Source organism: Tachysurus vachellii, chromosome 10 (assembly GCF_030014155.1).
Source record: "Tachysurus vachellii isolate PV-2020 chromosome 10, HZAU_Pvac_v1, whole genome shotgun sequence".
Classification (NCBI taxonomy): Eukaryota; Metazoa; Chordata; class Actinopteri; order Siluriformes; family Bagridae; genus Tachysurus; species Tachysurus vachellii.
Genome location: NC_083469.1, coordinates 13,050,687 through 13,069,179, shown reverse-complemented (window position 1 = coordinate 13,069,179; position 18,493 = coordinate 13,050,687). Strand labels below are relative to the sequence as shown.

The 18,493-nt window shown below is 35.1% G+C and overlaps 1 protein-coding gene across 1 annotated transcript; it reads left to right on the top strand.

Annotated features, from left to right (window-relative positions):
• The first annotated feature begins 792 nt into the window (after positions 1 to 792).
• Positions 793 to 17,253, top strand: LOC132852174 (utrophin-like). Its single transcript, XM_060879247.1, has 16 exons — positions 793 to 1,241; positions 4,943 to 5,070; positions 5,771 to 5,927; positions 6,841 to 6,952; positions 7,728 to 7,993; positions 9,290 to 9,368; positions 10,408 to 10,468; positions 10,580 to 10,641; positions 10,844 to 10,918; positions 11,462 to 11,663; positions 11,866 to 11,951; positions 12,346 to 12,503; positions 13,258 to 13,424; positions 13,553 to 13,664; positions 14,447 to 14,571; positions 16,726 to 17,253. Exons 1-16 carry the CDS (start codon positions 1,098 to 1,100, stop codon positions 16,832 to 16,834), a joined length of 2,043 nt encoding a protein of 680 aa, XP_060735230.1. The 5' UTR covers positions 793 to 1,097; the 3' UTR covers positions 16,835 to 17,253.
• The last annotated feature ends 1,240 nt before the right edge of the window (positions 17,254 to 18,493 follow it).

The following is an 18,493-nucleotide window of genomic DNA, read 5'->3' as shown; positions in this document are numbered from 1 at the left end:
CTTATACTGCAAATGCATGTTGGCTTAAAGTAGCTTCTGCTTTTGAATGAAACCAGCACTGTATGTTCCACTTAGCACAACTGAGTTAAATATTGAACAGTATACTCATTTTATTTCACATGCCAACTCTCTTGAATTTTCATGCATTTGCTTAGCAGATCAGTTGCCTTATTTATATTCTGATTAGGAGTCTTTTGTCTTCTCAGGCTACATTTTATTTTTGCGTTTTTACTTAGTGTGCAGGAATGTATAATTTGTATATATAAAATTATGTAATCTATTTGTATTCCGTCATGTACAGTATATTGCTACATACATTTTATTTGGATCTTAGTAAGAATATTTTCTGCCTTTTATTGCCACTAGATGTCAGGCTTTACTTTTAACAGAAATGCTCAGTATTCACTGCCTACTAATAAAAAAAATGTACAATAAACCATGCACTTACATCTTAAGTAAAGTCAATTAAATATCTTATGGAAATCATATGTTTAAATTTGGTTTGGTGGGAATCACCAAGTGTGTTTTCGGTATACTGGTCTTGTGTATGTTCAAAATTGATGTAGTCAAAAACGATGTAGCTTCAGGAACTTTGGTACATGCATTCTGGTAACTTTTAGGTAAATGCTTTGTGGAAAATAATATATAGCCTATGATAAAACCTTGAACTATGTCTACTACATTACTATGTAAAGGGCAGGATGAGGACTGATCACATAAGACTATGTGTGTGGAGTAGCTCACTATGTGCTCTCTTCACCCCTCCCTTCCCTTTCTTGTTCATATCCTCAAGCAGGAAGGATGCTTCTAGAGCTGCTGCTCTGTGACACACTGAGTCTTTTTCAGGACATTCTCATAATTCTTATGTATTCCATTAGTTGTAACCAGTAAGCGTGCATGCCAGAAGACTAATATTGAGCTGGATTCCTCTGTCTGTTGCACATGGGCTAAGCCCCTTAAAAGAAGCCTATTACATTCAGCTACCCTTCACCTCGAAAGGAAGTCTAATTAAAAGCATGGAAGTGGACTAGCACAGAGACTTGGAAAGTTGAAAGAAATTCTCATTGTGAGAGAACAGGTGGCTGCTGTTCAGAAGGATGAAAATCTTGAGACGCTTCCGGAGGCAAAGCAGCTGGAGAATAATGGCTATGGTGAGATCCTCACTTCAGAAAGTGATGCTTCTTCTACACAGAGTCCAAACTGTGACTTTTACATCACCAAGATATCAGAAACTGTGTAAGGTATGGTGACTGAATTCTCTTTGTCTCTGTTGACTTCAGGATGTATTGTAAGAGGTGAAAGATTAATTATGTATAAGGGCAATTGTAAATGCAGAGGAGATTTCAGGTGTCTTTTAACATTGTGGATGCTGGAAAAATAGTTTCATATTTTGAAATCTCAATCAATTTAAAAAGGTATTACATTTTTTCTTTTCTATTCAAAGCTTTTCATATAGTAGACAGACAGACAGACAGACAGATAGATAGATAGATAGATAGATAGATAGATAGATAGATAGATAGATAGATAGATAGATAGATAGATAGATAGATATGATTTTAAATGATATTTAAAGTGAGATTTAGGTGTAATGTACTGTGGCTTTCAGGAACAGTTAACAAAGTGCTGCTCTACAACAAATGATTTAATCACCTTTTATATTAACAGATCAGTTTACTTCAGCAGTTCAGTTGTAATTTATAATTCAGGCAGGCAGAAGAATTACAATGGATCCAGCCAAAACGAGGGTTTGTTTTAAAGCCTAACACTAAGTGCAATAGAGAGAGAGAAGGTCAGTTATTGAATGGCTCTGATTCGTTCTCGAATGGAACAAAGCCAACTCGGAGTGTCATTCTGTAAATCTGAAAGTCTTAAATTTCTGCAGTGACACTCAGCAGTCATCCAATTTGTTTTTTTATCTTTGTTCTTTATTTAGTCCATCACCATATATATTTTAGGGAATCCATTATAAAAACTTTGAGAAATAATTCAAATTTATTTGTATAGCACCTACAAACACTTAACAATGGACATTGTCTCAAAGCAACTTTACAGAACATAAGAAACATAATACAACAGGTTTTATATTATACAAAGATTAATATAATACAAAAATTCAAGATTAATATTAGACCTATATTTAAAATGTGTTTGTATTTATCCGAAAATGAGCAAGCCTGAGGTAACTGAGGCGACTGTGGCAAGAAAGAAACCTTGAGAGGAACCAGATTCTAAAGGGAACCTCATCTTCATTTGGGTGACACTGGAGGGTGTGATAATAAATATACAGTCTGACAAATGTTGTATTTATGAGGAGGTTGTTGTTCTCAAAGACCACATGTAGTTGGCATTTCCTCTTAGAATGTCCAGCTGGAGCTGATACATATTTAAATGCCTCAGGATCCTCACATGGTTGGCCTCATCTCAGTGAAGGTCCAAAATCTTCATGATACGGACCTGGAGCTGGTACAATCTCTGGATGCCTCGGGATGGGTAGAAAAAGAGAAGCAAGTGGAGAGGAATTAGTGTAGCTGCTGTTCATAATATTAACAAGCACTAGATGATAATGTGCTTGTGATCAGATGTACTGGAGCACACCTGGTTATAGGAAGTATTATGTGTACTCATGTCTGGAACACTATCATGAAGGATATTCCAAAGTTTGGGAGCTAAATACGAAAACCACCTTTAGTAGATTTTGATATTCTGGGAACTAGCAGAAGACCTGAGTTTCTCAGAGAGTGTAAAGGATTGTAGCATGTTAGAAGACATAGGTGCTAAACCATTTAGATACTTGTTCGTAAGTAGCAACAGTTTGTAATCAATTCTAAACTTAACAGGTAGCCAGTGTAGAGATGATAATAGTGTGGTTATATGATCATAATTTCTTTTGTCTCTTGGTAATTTCTGCATTTTGGACTAACTGTAGCCTATTTATTGAGGATGCAGGACAACCGTTACAATTGTCCAGTCTGGAGGTTGTGATTGCAGGAACTAGCTTCTCAGCATCAGATACAGATAAAATGTTTCTTAGCTTGGCAATATTTCTAAGAAGGCTCTTTTTGTAATATGGGTGATATGATTTTCAGTATTGCTGTTTAATATAAACACCCAGGTCTTTCACTGTTGAGCTAGTAGTAACAGTACATCCCTCTAAATGGAAGTTGAACTGTGAGAGCTTCAGTGTATATACAGTAAATAGAACAACTCCATCCTGTTTATAAACATGTATTTTGTTGAGCAAGTCAGTTAATTCCATTTATTATAATCTATACACGAGTTGTAGAAATGAGCATAGATTAGATTTTGTTCAGGCTGCACATGTTGCAGTGTTTCTTAGATGTTATGCTGGATGTATACATAATTACATCTAAAGGTATATGTGCACATATATGTGTTTGGCTCTTATGGTCTATGATAGTGATTCACCTCATTGCTTGTTTGTCTTGGCAACTGATAAAAACAATAAATGCCGTATTTTGGTCATTTTGTAAATTGCAAATGTGAGCTACATCTTTTTATTACCTTTAGCTATAACTCGCAGTATCATGACCTTTACTTTAATTGCCTGGATATCAAGGATATCACAACACTAATTCAAAAAGAATTAATGTATGTATAGCAAAAAACAGCTTTTAATTTTGCCTTATTGTTTAAATGCATGAATGTTCATAGAATGATTTCTTATTGAATGCATGTTGCTACAGTTTCAATTTCATGAGCTTGTTTTAATGTTATCACCAATAAAATTACAGTTATATAAACTACTCTACTGAATTAACCCTTAAATAATAATAATAATAATAATAATAATAATAATAATAATAATAATAAAAATGAAGAATTTCTAATTGTTCATACATATCTTGGGTCTATGTTATCACACACTTATATAACTGCCATGATTTTTATAACCGCCACAATAGTGTGACATTAACATAACATTTTCCTCACTCTAATACAGACTGGGCTACTCATTAAAAAAATAAGTTTCACAACCACTTTTATTCACAGATATGTAAGACTTTTTTAGTAAGACATATTAAAACACACACATACACACACACAGAGAGAGAGAGAGAAAAACATTATAATAAATGGTTTGTGTTAATAAACCAAAAAGAGTTAAGGAGTAAATATGTTGACAATATTAATTATGCACAAAATGAGCTGCTTGTCTTTTTATTACAGCATATGGTAATAAAATAACTTACAGTAATATGAGTTTGCACAACCACACAACCAAGCTTTAGCCTGTTCCCTCAGTTATGTCAATTAATGGAAAAATATTTTGGGTAGATCAATGCACTTAAATATATATTGCCTTTACTGTATATGTAATATATTCATATATTACAGAGAATTTTTATTTTGTCTCTGTTTAAATATGTATGACACAGAGATTTAGATTATTTTCACAGCAAAAAACTTTCTCTGACATTTCATAGCATTTGTTGTCTCATACAACCCTGTGTAAACAGTAAGAGTGAGAACAAATAAATCAGACACATAAAATATGATGCATTCAGTGTTTATTTGTTCGAAAAGAAAACTGACAGAATATACTTCTGTTCTGAATGATGAGGTGCAATGCAATAGAAATATTGCATTTTCAGTACTTTTATTAGCACTGCACATCTCAATTCAATATTTTTAAGAGATTAATGACTGTAGCCTCACTTGGATAAACAACAGCTTTACTAATAAATTGAAGTAAGTGGACTTTTGCTCCTTTACTGCACATTGTTAAAAGTTTGAGATGTTTTTGGTTTAAAATAAAAAAGGTATATTTCTGTTTTAAATGTATGTCAATCTTTATATAAAGATTAGTGTGCTTGACTAGTAATAAGTGACACTAAGCAGACTAATTTTACATAATCAATTCTCTATCTATTATTGATTGTAGCATCTATTTGTTGTTCTTTCTACAATCTCTCCCCAGGATATGCAGACAGAGATTACTACCAACTGTGGTTTCTCCAGAAGGAGGATGAGGGACCAATCACAGGGTTTTAAAGGAATAAGCCCTGATGAAAATAACCACCCCTATGGAAATATCTTTCCTAACAGGTTCTCTGCCTGCAAACATATTTAAACATAAATCCCATTCATAACTGTCTTATTATTTAGCAGCAGTCACAATCCATTGCAAAAATATACTGTGTACAATATCGTGTTGAATGTTGATAGATCGAACGAATATACGGATATATGTGATGTTTTGTACCAAAATATTAATTTCAAATATAAAAATATGGAATATTTTGTTTTGAGGGGCACGGTGGCTTAGTGGTTAGCACGTTTGCCTCACACCTCCAGGGTTGGGGGTTCGATTCCCGCCTCTGCCTTGTGTGTGTGGAGTTTGCATGTTCTCCCCGTGCCTCTGGGGTTTCCTCCCCCGGTCCAAACACATGCATGGTAGGTTGATTGGCATCTCTTGAAAATTGTCCGTAGTGTGTGATTGCGTGGGTGAATGAGAGTGTGTGTGTGCGCCCTGCGATGGGTTGGCACTCAGTCCAGGGTGTATCGTGCCTTGATGCTCGATGACGCCTGAGATCGGCACAGGCTCCCCGTGACCCGAGGTAGTTCGGATAAGCGGTAGAAAATGAATGAATGAATGAATGAATGAATTTTGTTTTGATAGTTTTAAAGATCAGAACCTTCTGAGTTAAAATCAGAGATCATTTTGAAGTTATGATATGGTCAATTTCTCTCTGTTGAAGTTAACATCTACAGTACAGTGTTACAGGTCTCTGCTATGTTCTTACAGGGACTCTGTGGCGCTTCCTAGTGAGAGTGGTGCAGACTTAATGACGCAACTAGATGAACTCTGGTTCTGGGCAAAGCTGAAAGATGAAGAACTTACCAGTCATAGCACTACTGGTGATGATACTAATAATCTACTGGAGCACCAAGACTACTGTATGGTCAGTTACAGGAGAAGTCCATGAAAAAGCCTTAATACCTGATCTTGCTATAATTAGTTGTATTTTTATTTAAAAAAGATGTAAACTCCAGTTTTTCCCCAGAACATTCTGACTGATGATAACATTGGTTAGCGGATGTTTTGGCATTCTTTTTCAAAATCTAATGCATTTTAGATATCAATGTGTATATAATGTAACTGCACTGTAGCCTTTCTTATACAGTATCATGTTCCACTCACAGTGTTTTCCTCAAGACACACAATCAGCCAGCTCAGGTGTAGTTCAGGTACCATGTCTTATTTACTTCCCAAATATTGCTGAAGTATTTATATACTTTTTACAAATTGCTAGTGTTTTTTATTGGATCACAGTTTAATGTGTCTTTTATCTTGGAAAAGTGGGATTGTAACTGCAAGGACATCACTGCTACATCATTTTAAGAATGTTCCAATATTAATTCAATATATGAAACTAAATGAAATAAATGAAATGAATGAAACTAAAGGTAAATATATCTCGGAAAGTAAGAAAGTAAATCATACTGTGATATTCTTATATATATATTATTTTATATATTTTTATGAGGAGACAACACACAGGAAATGATGCACTTCTAATAAACACCATACAATTTTCTCTGCTTGACTTCTCAAGGTGACCTTCAGCTGAACAAAAAATGTTGTTTTTTTTCTGTTTCGAACTTTATATCACTTTTTCCCCCTCTAATTTTGTTTTACACCCTGACCAGAGAAGCTCCTTTATGAATTAATAAAACAGTTCTATTTGTTTTGACCTTTCAGAAATGTCAAGGATAGCCTTGTGGATCAGGAAAATATTGTATTTTATCTTTATCTTCTCACATGGGGCACTTCTTTTCTAACATAATGCAAACTGTATCATTTGGGCTCTGCAGAAGCAGCTCAGCAGTCAAAGGCAAGATTTAGAGAGTCCACTGAAGCAGATGTGTCTGTTTCCTCTGCATCATATGGATAATCTGAATGAAAGCAATGTGAAAGAAGAAGCAGGTCAGAGTTCCCCTATCACATGAGAGAGTCTTTCTTTAACTCTATCAGTAAAACACTCACTAAGATGAGTTCAACAACTGTGAAACAACCATAAATGTTTTCTGATTGTGGTGTGTTATTTTGCAAAACATGTTCCACATTCTTGTTACATTTTCTCATTTTGGCTCCATTTCTGAAGTCTGTTTTATTATAAATTGAGAGCATCACATTCACTTGAATGCAGACAGTAAAGCCCAGAGACAGAATGAGAAAAGTGAAGGATCTGGATTTATTACTCCTTCTAGATCTGTAGATTTATATCATATCTTGCTACTGGAAGTGGAATTTATGGCCATTTATTCCTACAGTCCATTTATTCTTTAATTCGCTTGTGAACATTTTGTGACATAAGCGGAGACTTTGGATGATGATATTGTGAAGCTGAGATTTATTTGTTCCCGTGTCTGATGGAAATATTTTGATGGGAAAGAGATTTTAGTTTAGTCATTTAATGCTTCTTGCTTCAAATAGGTCTTGCACTGATGATCCCTCAGTTTAAATTCCTCAGTTAAAGGAAGCTCAGATTAAAGTAGCAAAGAATGTTATATTTTATTTATACATCGTATTTATGAATTCAATTTTGAGCATTTGGGCATAAAGAGTAAAAGATCAGATGCTGTATAATTAATTAGATTTTCTTTTCAGATTTTTTACATTTATTAATGTGATTGTAGCTGGAAAATGTGCTCAGATTTTAACTATTCTCTGAACTCTATTTCTGTATTGATATATTCAGAGCCTGCTCTGATGGACCAGAAGATGTGGTTGGCTCATGCTGTGCTGGATGAGGCCATGGAAGTTCAACATCACTGGGATCGGTTCGGTTTTAACACAGCTAGCTGGCAGCAGCAGGTCAGATGGGTACTGAGAGCTCTTCAGGACCTCCAGGATGCCATGCATCAGCTAGACTTGGGCTTGGCAATGATGGAGAATAAGTGGGAGGGATGTTGCTCAGATGGAACTACACTGGACAGCTATATGCTGGACGATTTTGAAGAAAGTGTGAGTTAATATATATTTTTAAAAAAAAAAAAACCTCAAATGTTTAGTGTGAGAATGTGCTGTTACTGGCATTAAGCAGATCAGGTGGTAAATGTCATTGTGTGTTGTTTTAAAAAAGTAGGATTGTGTGTTTGGAAACTTTTTATTTGAGGGGCAGTAAAGCTATACTCTGGTGCAGAAAATATCAGCTGTTTTGTTAACCTTCTTCACATTAATCTGGCTCCGGTGTCATTGCTGCCAGATTATAGCTCTAAATACTTTAATCTACAAAACTCTATATGGCCAAAAGTATGTGAAAGTATGTGTAGCATTATCAATTCCCTTTAGTGGAACTTTGAGGTTCAAACCTGTACTAGCATGACAGTGCTCCTGTGCACAAAGCCAGCTAGATATAGAGGTAGTTTGATAAGTCAAGTCCAGACCCATGTTATATCAGAAACTTGACCAACTCCATGTTAGCGTCATGTCTTTGTAATAGGATGTTCAACAAGCACATAGGTTTGATGGTCAGGAATCCACATACTTTTGGCCATATAGTGTTCTTAGATATGTAGCTTGTAGGTCTATTCTAAAATGTAATGTCTAAATTCTACATCAACAATAAACAATATTTTGGCTGATCTTATCACATTCATATTTCACTGATGGCATACAGGAATTGATTGTTTTTAATCTTACAATAATAGCACCATGTCACATCTTGCTTGGTTTGCAGTTAGTGTCTTGCCTTGTGATAAGTATGTGACCGTTATAATCTGTTGTAGCTTCTCAGAGCCATGATATCAGCCTTTGCTATCGATCTGGTCTTCTGAAGGACACTGATAATTAAACATTTACCTCCAGGTATCCTCTTACTCTAAAGTTTCAGAAAAGAGAAAAAAGCTATCAAATTGTCGCCACAATGTCAAAGGCGTTTAAATATTTTAAAACTGGAATGTTGCAGGAGAAATAGTTCAGCTAAATTCAGTTACAAGTAAAAAAAGTTTGATGTTTGTTGTAGTAGATGAAATATCTCCATAAACACTGCCAGACTGTGTACATAAAAATATTCTTTAGCCATGTATAACTATATTGTGAGAACAGGTCAGTCATCTTCAGCACTTCAAGGCAGCAAATATCTTAGATGAAATACTTTAAAAAACAAGGCCAATATGAAACGGTAAGAATTTGGCATTTTTATATTTAATAAGTGTAAGATTCTTCTCTCTATACCCTTTGTTACAGAGGTTTCTTTTGCTGTTGTTGTAGAGTGAAAGCTTTAAAGCTCTGGCATAGTTATGACCCCTTTTTTCACAGGCACAAGTGATGAATCAGCACAGACAGTTCATAGTGGCTCAAGTTGATAACAGACTGTTGTCTCAAGACTTCTTATCTGGTAAAGTTAGTCAAAAAATACAGCCATTATTTTACTGTTGCATGCTTATGTTTTCTTATTACATGATGTTTCTGTGTATTATTACATTATTTAATAACTATATGAATAACATTGGATTTATGTATATGGTTAGCACAATTCTGTGTAGTCTTACATTCTCTTTATACAGTGAAGTTATGTTAACACTTTAACCCCATTAACCCAGTACACTGGAAATCAAATGGTCAGACATTTTTTATTAGTATAAACAAATGATTTGGTGCAAGCCTGATATTAAACTCTGTCAGGACACTGTAGGCTTTCATTAGGAGATGTTTTACCTCTGTTTGGATAACCTTACACTGAATTTTAGTGGCGGAAAGAACATCTTTTAAACGTACTTGGGGCATCTCAGAAATCAGAAATGGGTTGGATATTTTTGGAACTTATCTATGAATATATTGCACCCAGTAGGCTAGGGGAAAAAATGGAAATACTACAAATTCCAAAAGCCTCAAGTGTCTACTTTCATATGACCCATTAACTATTGCTGTGAAGTGTGACAAGACAATGAAATTTAATGCTGAACACAGGCACACTTTTTGGCCTCTGGTAAAAAAAATTCAATTCATTAAAAAACAAAGGACCTGATCAAATGAGATATTTATCCAATTCTGAATAAATGGTTTGAGGGGATTTGACTGGATTTTGTTTACTTTCATACAAATAAAGTTTTATTTTTTAAAGTTTTCATTAAAAAAGGTATGAATACTATGAAGTCTACCCAAATGCTGTCTGCCAAATGCGTCTGCCAAGTGCTGTAAATGTAAATGTACCCCTAATACACACATGAACCTTCAAAAATATTCATATAACCTCATTAAAATCATTTACATTTTATTATTAATGGCTTCCAGTTGAATGAATTTATTGGGATATGATACACAGATCTTCACTTGAGTTTTATTTTTCTGCATGTTTACTACAGTATCTTAACCATGGTTTGCTATAGAGTCATAAACTATAAAATGATACTAAGTGGTTCATGTCTCCTCAACAGTCTCGGTTCAGTATCCATGGCAGAGGGCAGTATTTCATAACAGTGTCCCTTATTACATCAAGTGAGTTTTGAATTGATGTTAAATATATTTTCAGATATAGGCTTACCAATTATGTTTGATACGTTCCTTCTTGTTTTCTAATTAGATTTGTTAAAAATTGTAAACTTTCAGCCATGAAAAACAGTCCACATCATGGGATCATCCATTGATGACTCAACTATTACAGTCAATGAGTGAGTCTTAAATCCAGTACCTGAGAGGTTGTTGTTAAATATATCCTCGACTGCACAGTTGATCTAAAGAGTAAAAATACTCATTCATTTTAGGTGTTTTTTTTTAATTATTTGCACACCAGTTAACCTTAAATGGAATTTTAATGGAAAGTCCACATGTGAGCTGTATATGATAATCACGTTTTACACTTTTTTCCTGTAGCTGAGCTCCAGCACGTACGATTCTCAGCATACCGCACAGCTCTGAAGAGTCGCAGAGTTCAGAAAGCCCTGTGTTGTGAGTGCTTTCTCAATTACTGCAAATACCTGCTTCTGATACAATTACTGAATGCCAAAACAAGGAAGGTGTTTTACACAGTTTGGTGAATAATATAAAAGAACAGGTGAATTTCAGCATATCAGTCTTTGACAGGCCTTTTAGCTGAATGTATTGAGGACTATTAGTGAGCACAGCCATTGACTGCTAAATCTCACAATATTCATAAGGTATTTGCAGCCAAAATGGGGTTACAGACAGCCTTAGTTCAGCACAAATTGTGCAGAAATGTGTTCTGCCAAGTGAGCTAGAAGGCAAATTTTAGACATTAATGAGCCATACATTAGATTTTTGCTGGAATTCATAATTGGTTTGAGATCTGTTGAAATTAGTGTAATTTCTCCCAAACCTTTGAGTTGAAAATTTTTGTTGTATGCCAGGGGATATACTATGCTCTGCTACTTTCTATTAAAATGCACTGAACACAATTCATTAAACATGTGTCTCTTGTGGGGAGAGAAATGAATGGAGATATGGCAATAAATTAATATGAATCTTTTTTAGTGGACCGTTTGGAGTTGGCCATGGTTCAGGGTGTCTTTGAACAACATCAGCTGACTCAAAACGAGCACATTTTGGAGGTTCCAGCCATCATTAACTGTCTATTGACAATATACACTGAACTTCAGCAGATGTATCCAGAGCTCATCAATATCCCCTTGTGTGTGGACCTGTGTCTTAACTGGCTTCTAAACGTTTATGACAGGTATGAATATTTCACTGTTATTATACTATCCACAAAATTCATACAGATAAAATGTATGCCTACTGTTAATATACAGTATGATGACTCTTTTCTGTCAGAATGGATTATTTACTTATATTTGGCTCTGAAGAAGGTGCTTTTTTTAAAAACAAAAAAAAAAGGTCATTGTAAGATTCATTCAATACTTTTTTATTTTTCTTAGGGATCGAAGTGGTAAAGTTCAAATTCTGTCTATAAAGATTGGACTTCTTTCTCTGTCAAAAGGACACATTGGAGAGAAGTATAAATGTAATTATTTTTGCCTTTGTTCATTTCAGAAAGACAGTGGGACTTCATCTTAATATAATCTTTAGTAACCACTCTGTCCTGGTCAGTGTTATGTATCCATAACCTATCAAAGGAATACAGGGGATGAGACATCATTCATACCTGGGGACAATTTAGCATAGACAGTCCCCTGACATCATGTACATCATTTGGGATGTGGGAGGAAACCCAAACAGACAGAGGGAGAATGAGTAAGCTGAGCTCAGAATCAGATTGGAAACCAGAACTGTAAAAGCCAACCCAACACACCACTACAATTTTAACATTATTGTTTACTTTTATACAAATACCTTCATATACAGTCTGTGATTCAGTAATATTAGTCTCAGATCTAATCCATGGTACCTCTCCATAGATCTATTCACTCAGGTGGCCAGCTCTGCAGGAGTGTGTAACCCAAAACAGCTTGGAATGCTGCTACACACTACTATCCAGATCCCCTACCAGCTGGGTGAAGCCACTGCTTTCGGAGGGAGTAATGTGGAACCAAGCGTCCACAGCTGCTTTCAGCATGTGAGTTTGAGACAACAAACGTATGAGAGTTTTGTCTTGATTTTAGTGAGAATTGATTTTGTTCATACCAATAGCAGGTAACCTTGATGTTTACACAGTGACACTGTCATGCTAGAACAGATTTGGCCTGTTATATATTGTACTTTTGGACATATAATGTTAGTTTAAAATATGTATGAATCTACTCGCATCTTTGAACTTCCACATCTTCCATGCCATAAATACACTTTTTTAATTTACTAATGAATGAAATTATACCTGCTAGGTGTATACATGTAGTAACAGGTCTGATGTCATGAGGAAAGAGTTGAATGACAAATAATACTCTGTTTGGAAGCTCTAATAAAATTACACATTAACCGCCTGCTGATGAGGAAGCTAAGGAACATTACACTCTCTTGTCATTGAGGAATATGCCTCAAAAATGATAAATAGGATAGGATCTTTGATTATTTTTGTACCTCCATTTTTTCATAATGTAGCTTGTAGTGTGTAGCTTCCCTGTTGCTGGAGTGGAGTTGAATGAATTATTTGAATTATTTTGCTTTTAATGGACCAAATGTTTTACTAAAGTGTCCTTAAATTTGAATAGTAAAACTTTTCCTGGCAGCACTGTAGCAGGTAGCATTTCCTAGATTGACCACTGTTCTGACCAATATAAACTTATCAATAAAGAAGAATAAATAAAAAACAACAACAACATTTTAACTCATTGGGGTTAAACAAGAAATCAGTCTTTACTGATGTTCTTCAGGTAGGTGATAAGGACACAGTTGAGCTGGAGCAGTTTGTGGATTGGATGCATCTAGAGCCTCAATCCATGGTGTGGCTGCCGGTGATGCACAGATTGGCTGCAGCTGAGACCGCCAAGCACAAGGCCAAGTGTAACATCTGTAAAGAGTGTCCCATGGTGGGCTTTAGGTAAACTCATCAAATATCATTAGTGTACTCTCTCATTTAGTTTAGATTATGTAATTATAGCAATTACTAAGAAATATGAAATCTGTGTGTTAGAGGAACAGTAATCAAAATATATGCTCATTTCTCAGGTATCGTAGTCTGAAGCATTTCAACTATGATGTGTGTCAAAGATGTTTCTTCACTGGGAGAACTACTAGAAGTCACAAATTAACCTATCCTATGGTGGAATACTGCACCCCAGTGAGTGAGCATCATCTTCTCATGTTTTTATAATACTCTTATGAAAGCACAGTGTAACATATTTAATAAATATATTGTACACCACAACAAAACAGACACACAGCCTTTCTCCATATATAAAATCTGCCACAGATCAGACAATAAAAGGGAGAAGCACTGTATGATGCTATCTATTTCTGAAACAACTTCAAGACATTCTTGTTGGTACACGTATAAGCGCCTAAGCCATGGACCGACGTGATAATAATCTTGAATGTTTTTGTGTTCTGCTATATCTTGGAACCGAAAAAAAGAGAAGATAAAAGGATTTCTATTCTGTCCCATATGAAATTGATTGGAAATTCTGACAAAATACAGCCACAAACCAACCACGAAGGACCTAAAGGATAACAAGTACTATTTAAACCTGTGTGGGGTTGGTTATTTATAGACTGGTGTTGAAAGTGAAAAGAGTGAGAGAAAGAAGTATGTGTGGATTCTTGAGTGTACACACTCTGCATCTCCGTCTTTTATGCTGGTTTTCTCCCAGAGGCCCTTGCTGCAATGTGGAGGTTGTGCCTCAGGCTTTAGCTTTGTATTTTCATCTGTTGATGTCCACATTTCTGAAGATTTGTTTTGGAGGCAGTGGTAGCTCTCACAATAGACTTTAAAATTTGAAAATGGAATAAATTGCAATATTGTTAAGTAAATTTCAGTACATTTTTGTTGTTATTATAATAAATGAAGACACAGATGCACAAACTGGTCACAGATGTTTGTTTATGATCTACATTCCGTTACAGACCACTTCTGGGGAAGATGTACGAGATTTCACCAAAGTGCTGAAAAACAAGTTTCGCTCTAAAAAGTACTTCAGTAAACATCCACGTCTTGGATACCTGCCAGTCCAGAATATTGATTTAGACATGTGAGTGCAAAAGGACATCCCTTAATTTTGCACATGGCATCACAGTATATCATGTCATACATTATAGATACTGTCTGGTGATACACACAAAGCACATACTGTATGCTTATCTATTCAACAGTAGCTGAAATTATTCACTGCACTGCGTAACCACTGTAATCAAGTTAATTCCTGAATCTCCTGTTTGTAGAGGTGACTTGATTAGCTCTTTCTCATTTCACTGAATTTTTTTTTTGTCATGTCACACTTCACAGTGGTTAATGGCTCATATGATAACAGACACTCTTTAAGAAGGCTTTACAGTAAGTATTTCTCATTTTTAAGTATTTCTGTTTTTACTTAGCCTACTAGAACACTGTTAGGTTTTGTGATAGACTCAAATCTTTATATTTTGGTGATATTAACCCCCTTTCTGCTCTCATAGATGCTCCAAGTGCTTGTTCATAAGCATCTAAAATCCAAAGGTGTTATTTTAAACCACTAAAACGCTCTCTGAGGTTATCAGGTTAAGGTAAAAATCTTTCACACTGAAAGCCAACAGTGTCCTGACGAATTGTATATCAGACTTGAAGCAATAAAATGACTCATTATTTTTTTGTTGACAGTGAACTGATGAAAAAACTTAATTATTTTTGCCTATTTGCAAATAGTCAAAAATGGCAAAAAATATTTAACAATAACAAAATCTTCATTTATGCTGTTTAGCAGATGCAGTATGACGAGCATGATCAGTGTACATTTTATTAGAGACCTTTTTTTGTGTGGTGAAATCAGGAGGCAAATCAGAGGACTCATTATTCACCACATGCTTAACAGTCTGCGCTAATGAAATACACCAGCCGCTTTATGTATCCCTGCACACTGGTTAAATTCTGCATTCATCATGCATTTCTTTTACTGTCCATCCCTTCAACGTTACTTTTTTATAAATCATTTTTATTTCAGAAGCCCTAGTTAGAAACACAGTACCCTTCAGAAAACCCTGCAGCAGCTCTGTGATTGTTATTTGCCTGTCGAGTCACCCAAGTCTTTCTCATGCTAACATCCTGAATCTCATCTAATGATGTTTTCCTCCAGCACAGTCTTGGTTTTCCTGCATCTTAGTCTCTCGGCAGTATGAATATGGATCTACACCGATATCTACACAGATAGTCTTTTTCTCACATCATTGTGCACATTAGTAGTTAATGGAAAAAAAGACACAACCGTTAGGAATCAGGCAGTGGAGAAGTTTAAATAGAGCTTGTAATGGCATATCAATTTCTTCAGTGTGTTGAAATTGTGCTGCACGGAAATGTACAATTCAGCCCTAAGCTACACTCAGGGGCTGTAATCGGAGAAGAGAAATGCCTAAAGGCACAACTTTCCATGAGGCATTACTGTGTAGATAAAGAAATACCCTTATAGGCTCATTGTTTCTAAAGTTAATTAAGTGTTGTGTTAGTTTACAAAAATGTATAGCCCACAACTGGATGTAGGACTACTTTTTACTTTTCTTAAGGGATAAATTTTCATTTAATTCTTATTTGATCTTTTATATTTCTATAAAGCTGCTTTAAGACAATGTCCATAGTGCTGTACAAATTAAATAGAATTTAATATATATTTTTCAAAATCCCCCAAACAAACAGTGAATCTGTTGACACACTGAGTCCCAAATCATTTGTTAGCAGGAAGACTGTGACTCCTTCCTCGTTGATTCTGCACATGGTTAATAATATGCCAGTCTTGGTGCTCACTGGCACTGCAGAATGCAAACTGAATCACTGATGTGTCAATGACACATGATGAAATCTCCACACTTTCTCTGTACAAGATCTCAGTGTATAAACTCGAATGATAAAGTAGATTCAAACGATCGTTTACTTTATTTTATTGCACAATGAAAAACAATTGAATCTTGTTTTACTCATATGCTGAAACCAAAACCTAATACAGGACCATTAAATGTCAGTTTGTGTGTATGTACTTATCCCTTTGTCTTTAATGGTATTAGCTATTGACTGTGTGCATTCCTAAAATGTACTTTAATTGGTCTTGGACTTTTGAAAATGCACTGAAGCCTGAAGCTATTGTTTTATTTAATTTCTTCTGAAACAGTCATAAATCAGTACATAACTGCTGTCATTGTATTTTTCTGTTTTGTGTCTACAGGAATGAAGAATACACAGACAGCCAAATGTCTCTGCAGTCCCCTCAGAGGACATGGTGTGTGCAGCAGGACAGCGGACATGATGGATCAGGAACACACCAGACAAGATGACTTTTCAGGAAGAACTGAAAAGCAAGTACCCTGTCAGTGCATCTGTTTAACAATACAATAGTGTTGTAAATATTATTTACAGGATTAGGATTAGGATCCAGGTATCTTTCTATTTAGATTCTGTGATATTGTCTGTGTTAATGCTGCCTCTTTATGTACATGAAGTAATCAGAGTATTATGATGTTACATTATGCTGTTACACTTCTCATCAAAACATACAATGCATTTTGTATTTATTTAATTCGTTGTAGTAATGCAGATTTCAGTATTAGTGACTAAGACATTACACTGACTGTGAGCCACAATAAAAACAATAATCCAAGAATTTTTATTATTCAACAATTTCATATTCGCCATTATTTGTTGCACATCATCACATCAGTACTCAGAACTCAAATATTGCAAGATGTTTTGTTTGCTTTTACGGAGATTCTGCTTACTAAAAAGATTTGGATCTTGGATACCACAACATAACACAATCACTGTGCTTTTTTTATTTTTTATTTATCTGCATACTGGACTTGGACATCTTTCATTAATGCCATGCAGTTCAAATGTTCCATCTGCTTATGTTTATGCTGCTTTTTAATTAAAGGGAAAAGGTTTTTTTTAATTACATTTTGTCACTGAACTCATTTAACATTAATGAGATGTATTCTTCTGTGAGTCTATTTATAATTACACCCATTGCTTAATTTGGATTCCCTTCGGCCTGCTGACAGACTGTAATTATACTTTAAAATGAAAGATCATTCATTTTTATATCAGTCATAATATGGAGTAAGCCTGTCTTAAGCCTCTACAGTCTCTGACAACAAAAAAATCTAAATTGAAAAATATTTGATCATCCAAATATTTCTGTGCCTGAATGAGCTGCATCAGCCATTTAATTTATACAATTAATAATTTTAATTGTATAAAATATTACATTTTCGGATAAGCGGTAGAAGATGAATGAATGAATGAATATAACATTTAGTGACAATCATGTTGACGCATAAAAGTTTCCTAAAATATCATTACATTTTAATTATATTTAAAACATTTTAAATATACATTCTTAAGTTGGCTGATGTTACAGAAAGGCAGAACCACAGTCCACGTTTATTAACCCACTCACTCAGCAATATCATTTGGAGGATGCGTTATCTGATTATACCAAACAAGAAAGCCGGTGGCTTTTCAGTGTGTCATAGATAAACAAATGACTTATTATATGCAGTGGAATGACTCATCACTATCCCAGTGCTTGTTTAAAGGAAATTGGAAAATATATATTCTGTGTTTGCGAGCCTCAGGCACTTGATGCTAAACAAACAAATGTTAGTGAGTCACCTGAGCAGATGAAATTGCAAGTGCACACATGGAGTATTTGATCAGTCTGTGCACTGGATTAATCAGTTTATTGATGACTCAGATTATTTTATTTTGCCCCAGCACTGTCAAATATATTTAAGTTTTGAAGCTATATCCATCAGCATGCCCTTTTCAGACAGCAGCTGGCTTATTACAGCTGGATAATGTCATTCGGAGTAAGAGACCCTGACCTTTTAGCTATTTATTCTTAAAATCAAATCCCATTTCTGAAGACCTCGCAGTTGTGTACAGAATTCGAGAGCACCATGTTAATGCTTCATCAATTAAGACACGATTTAATA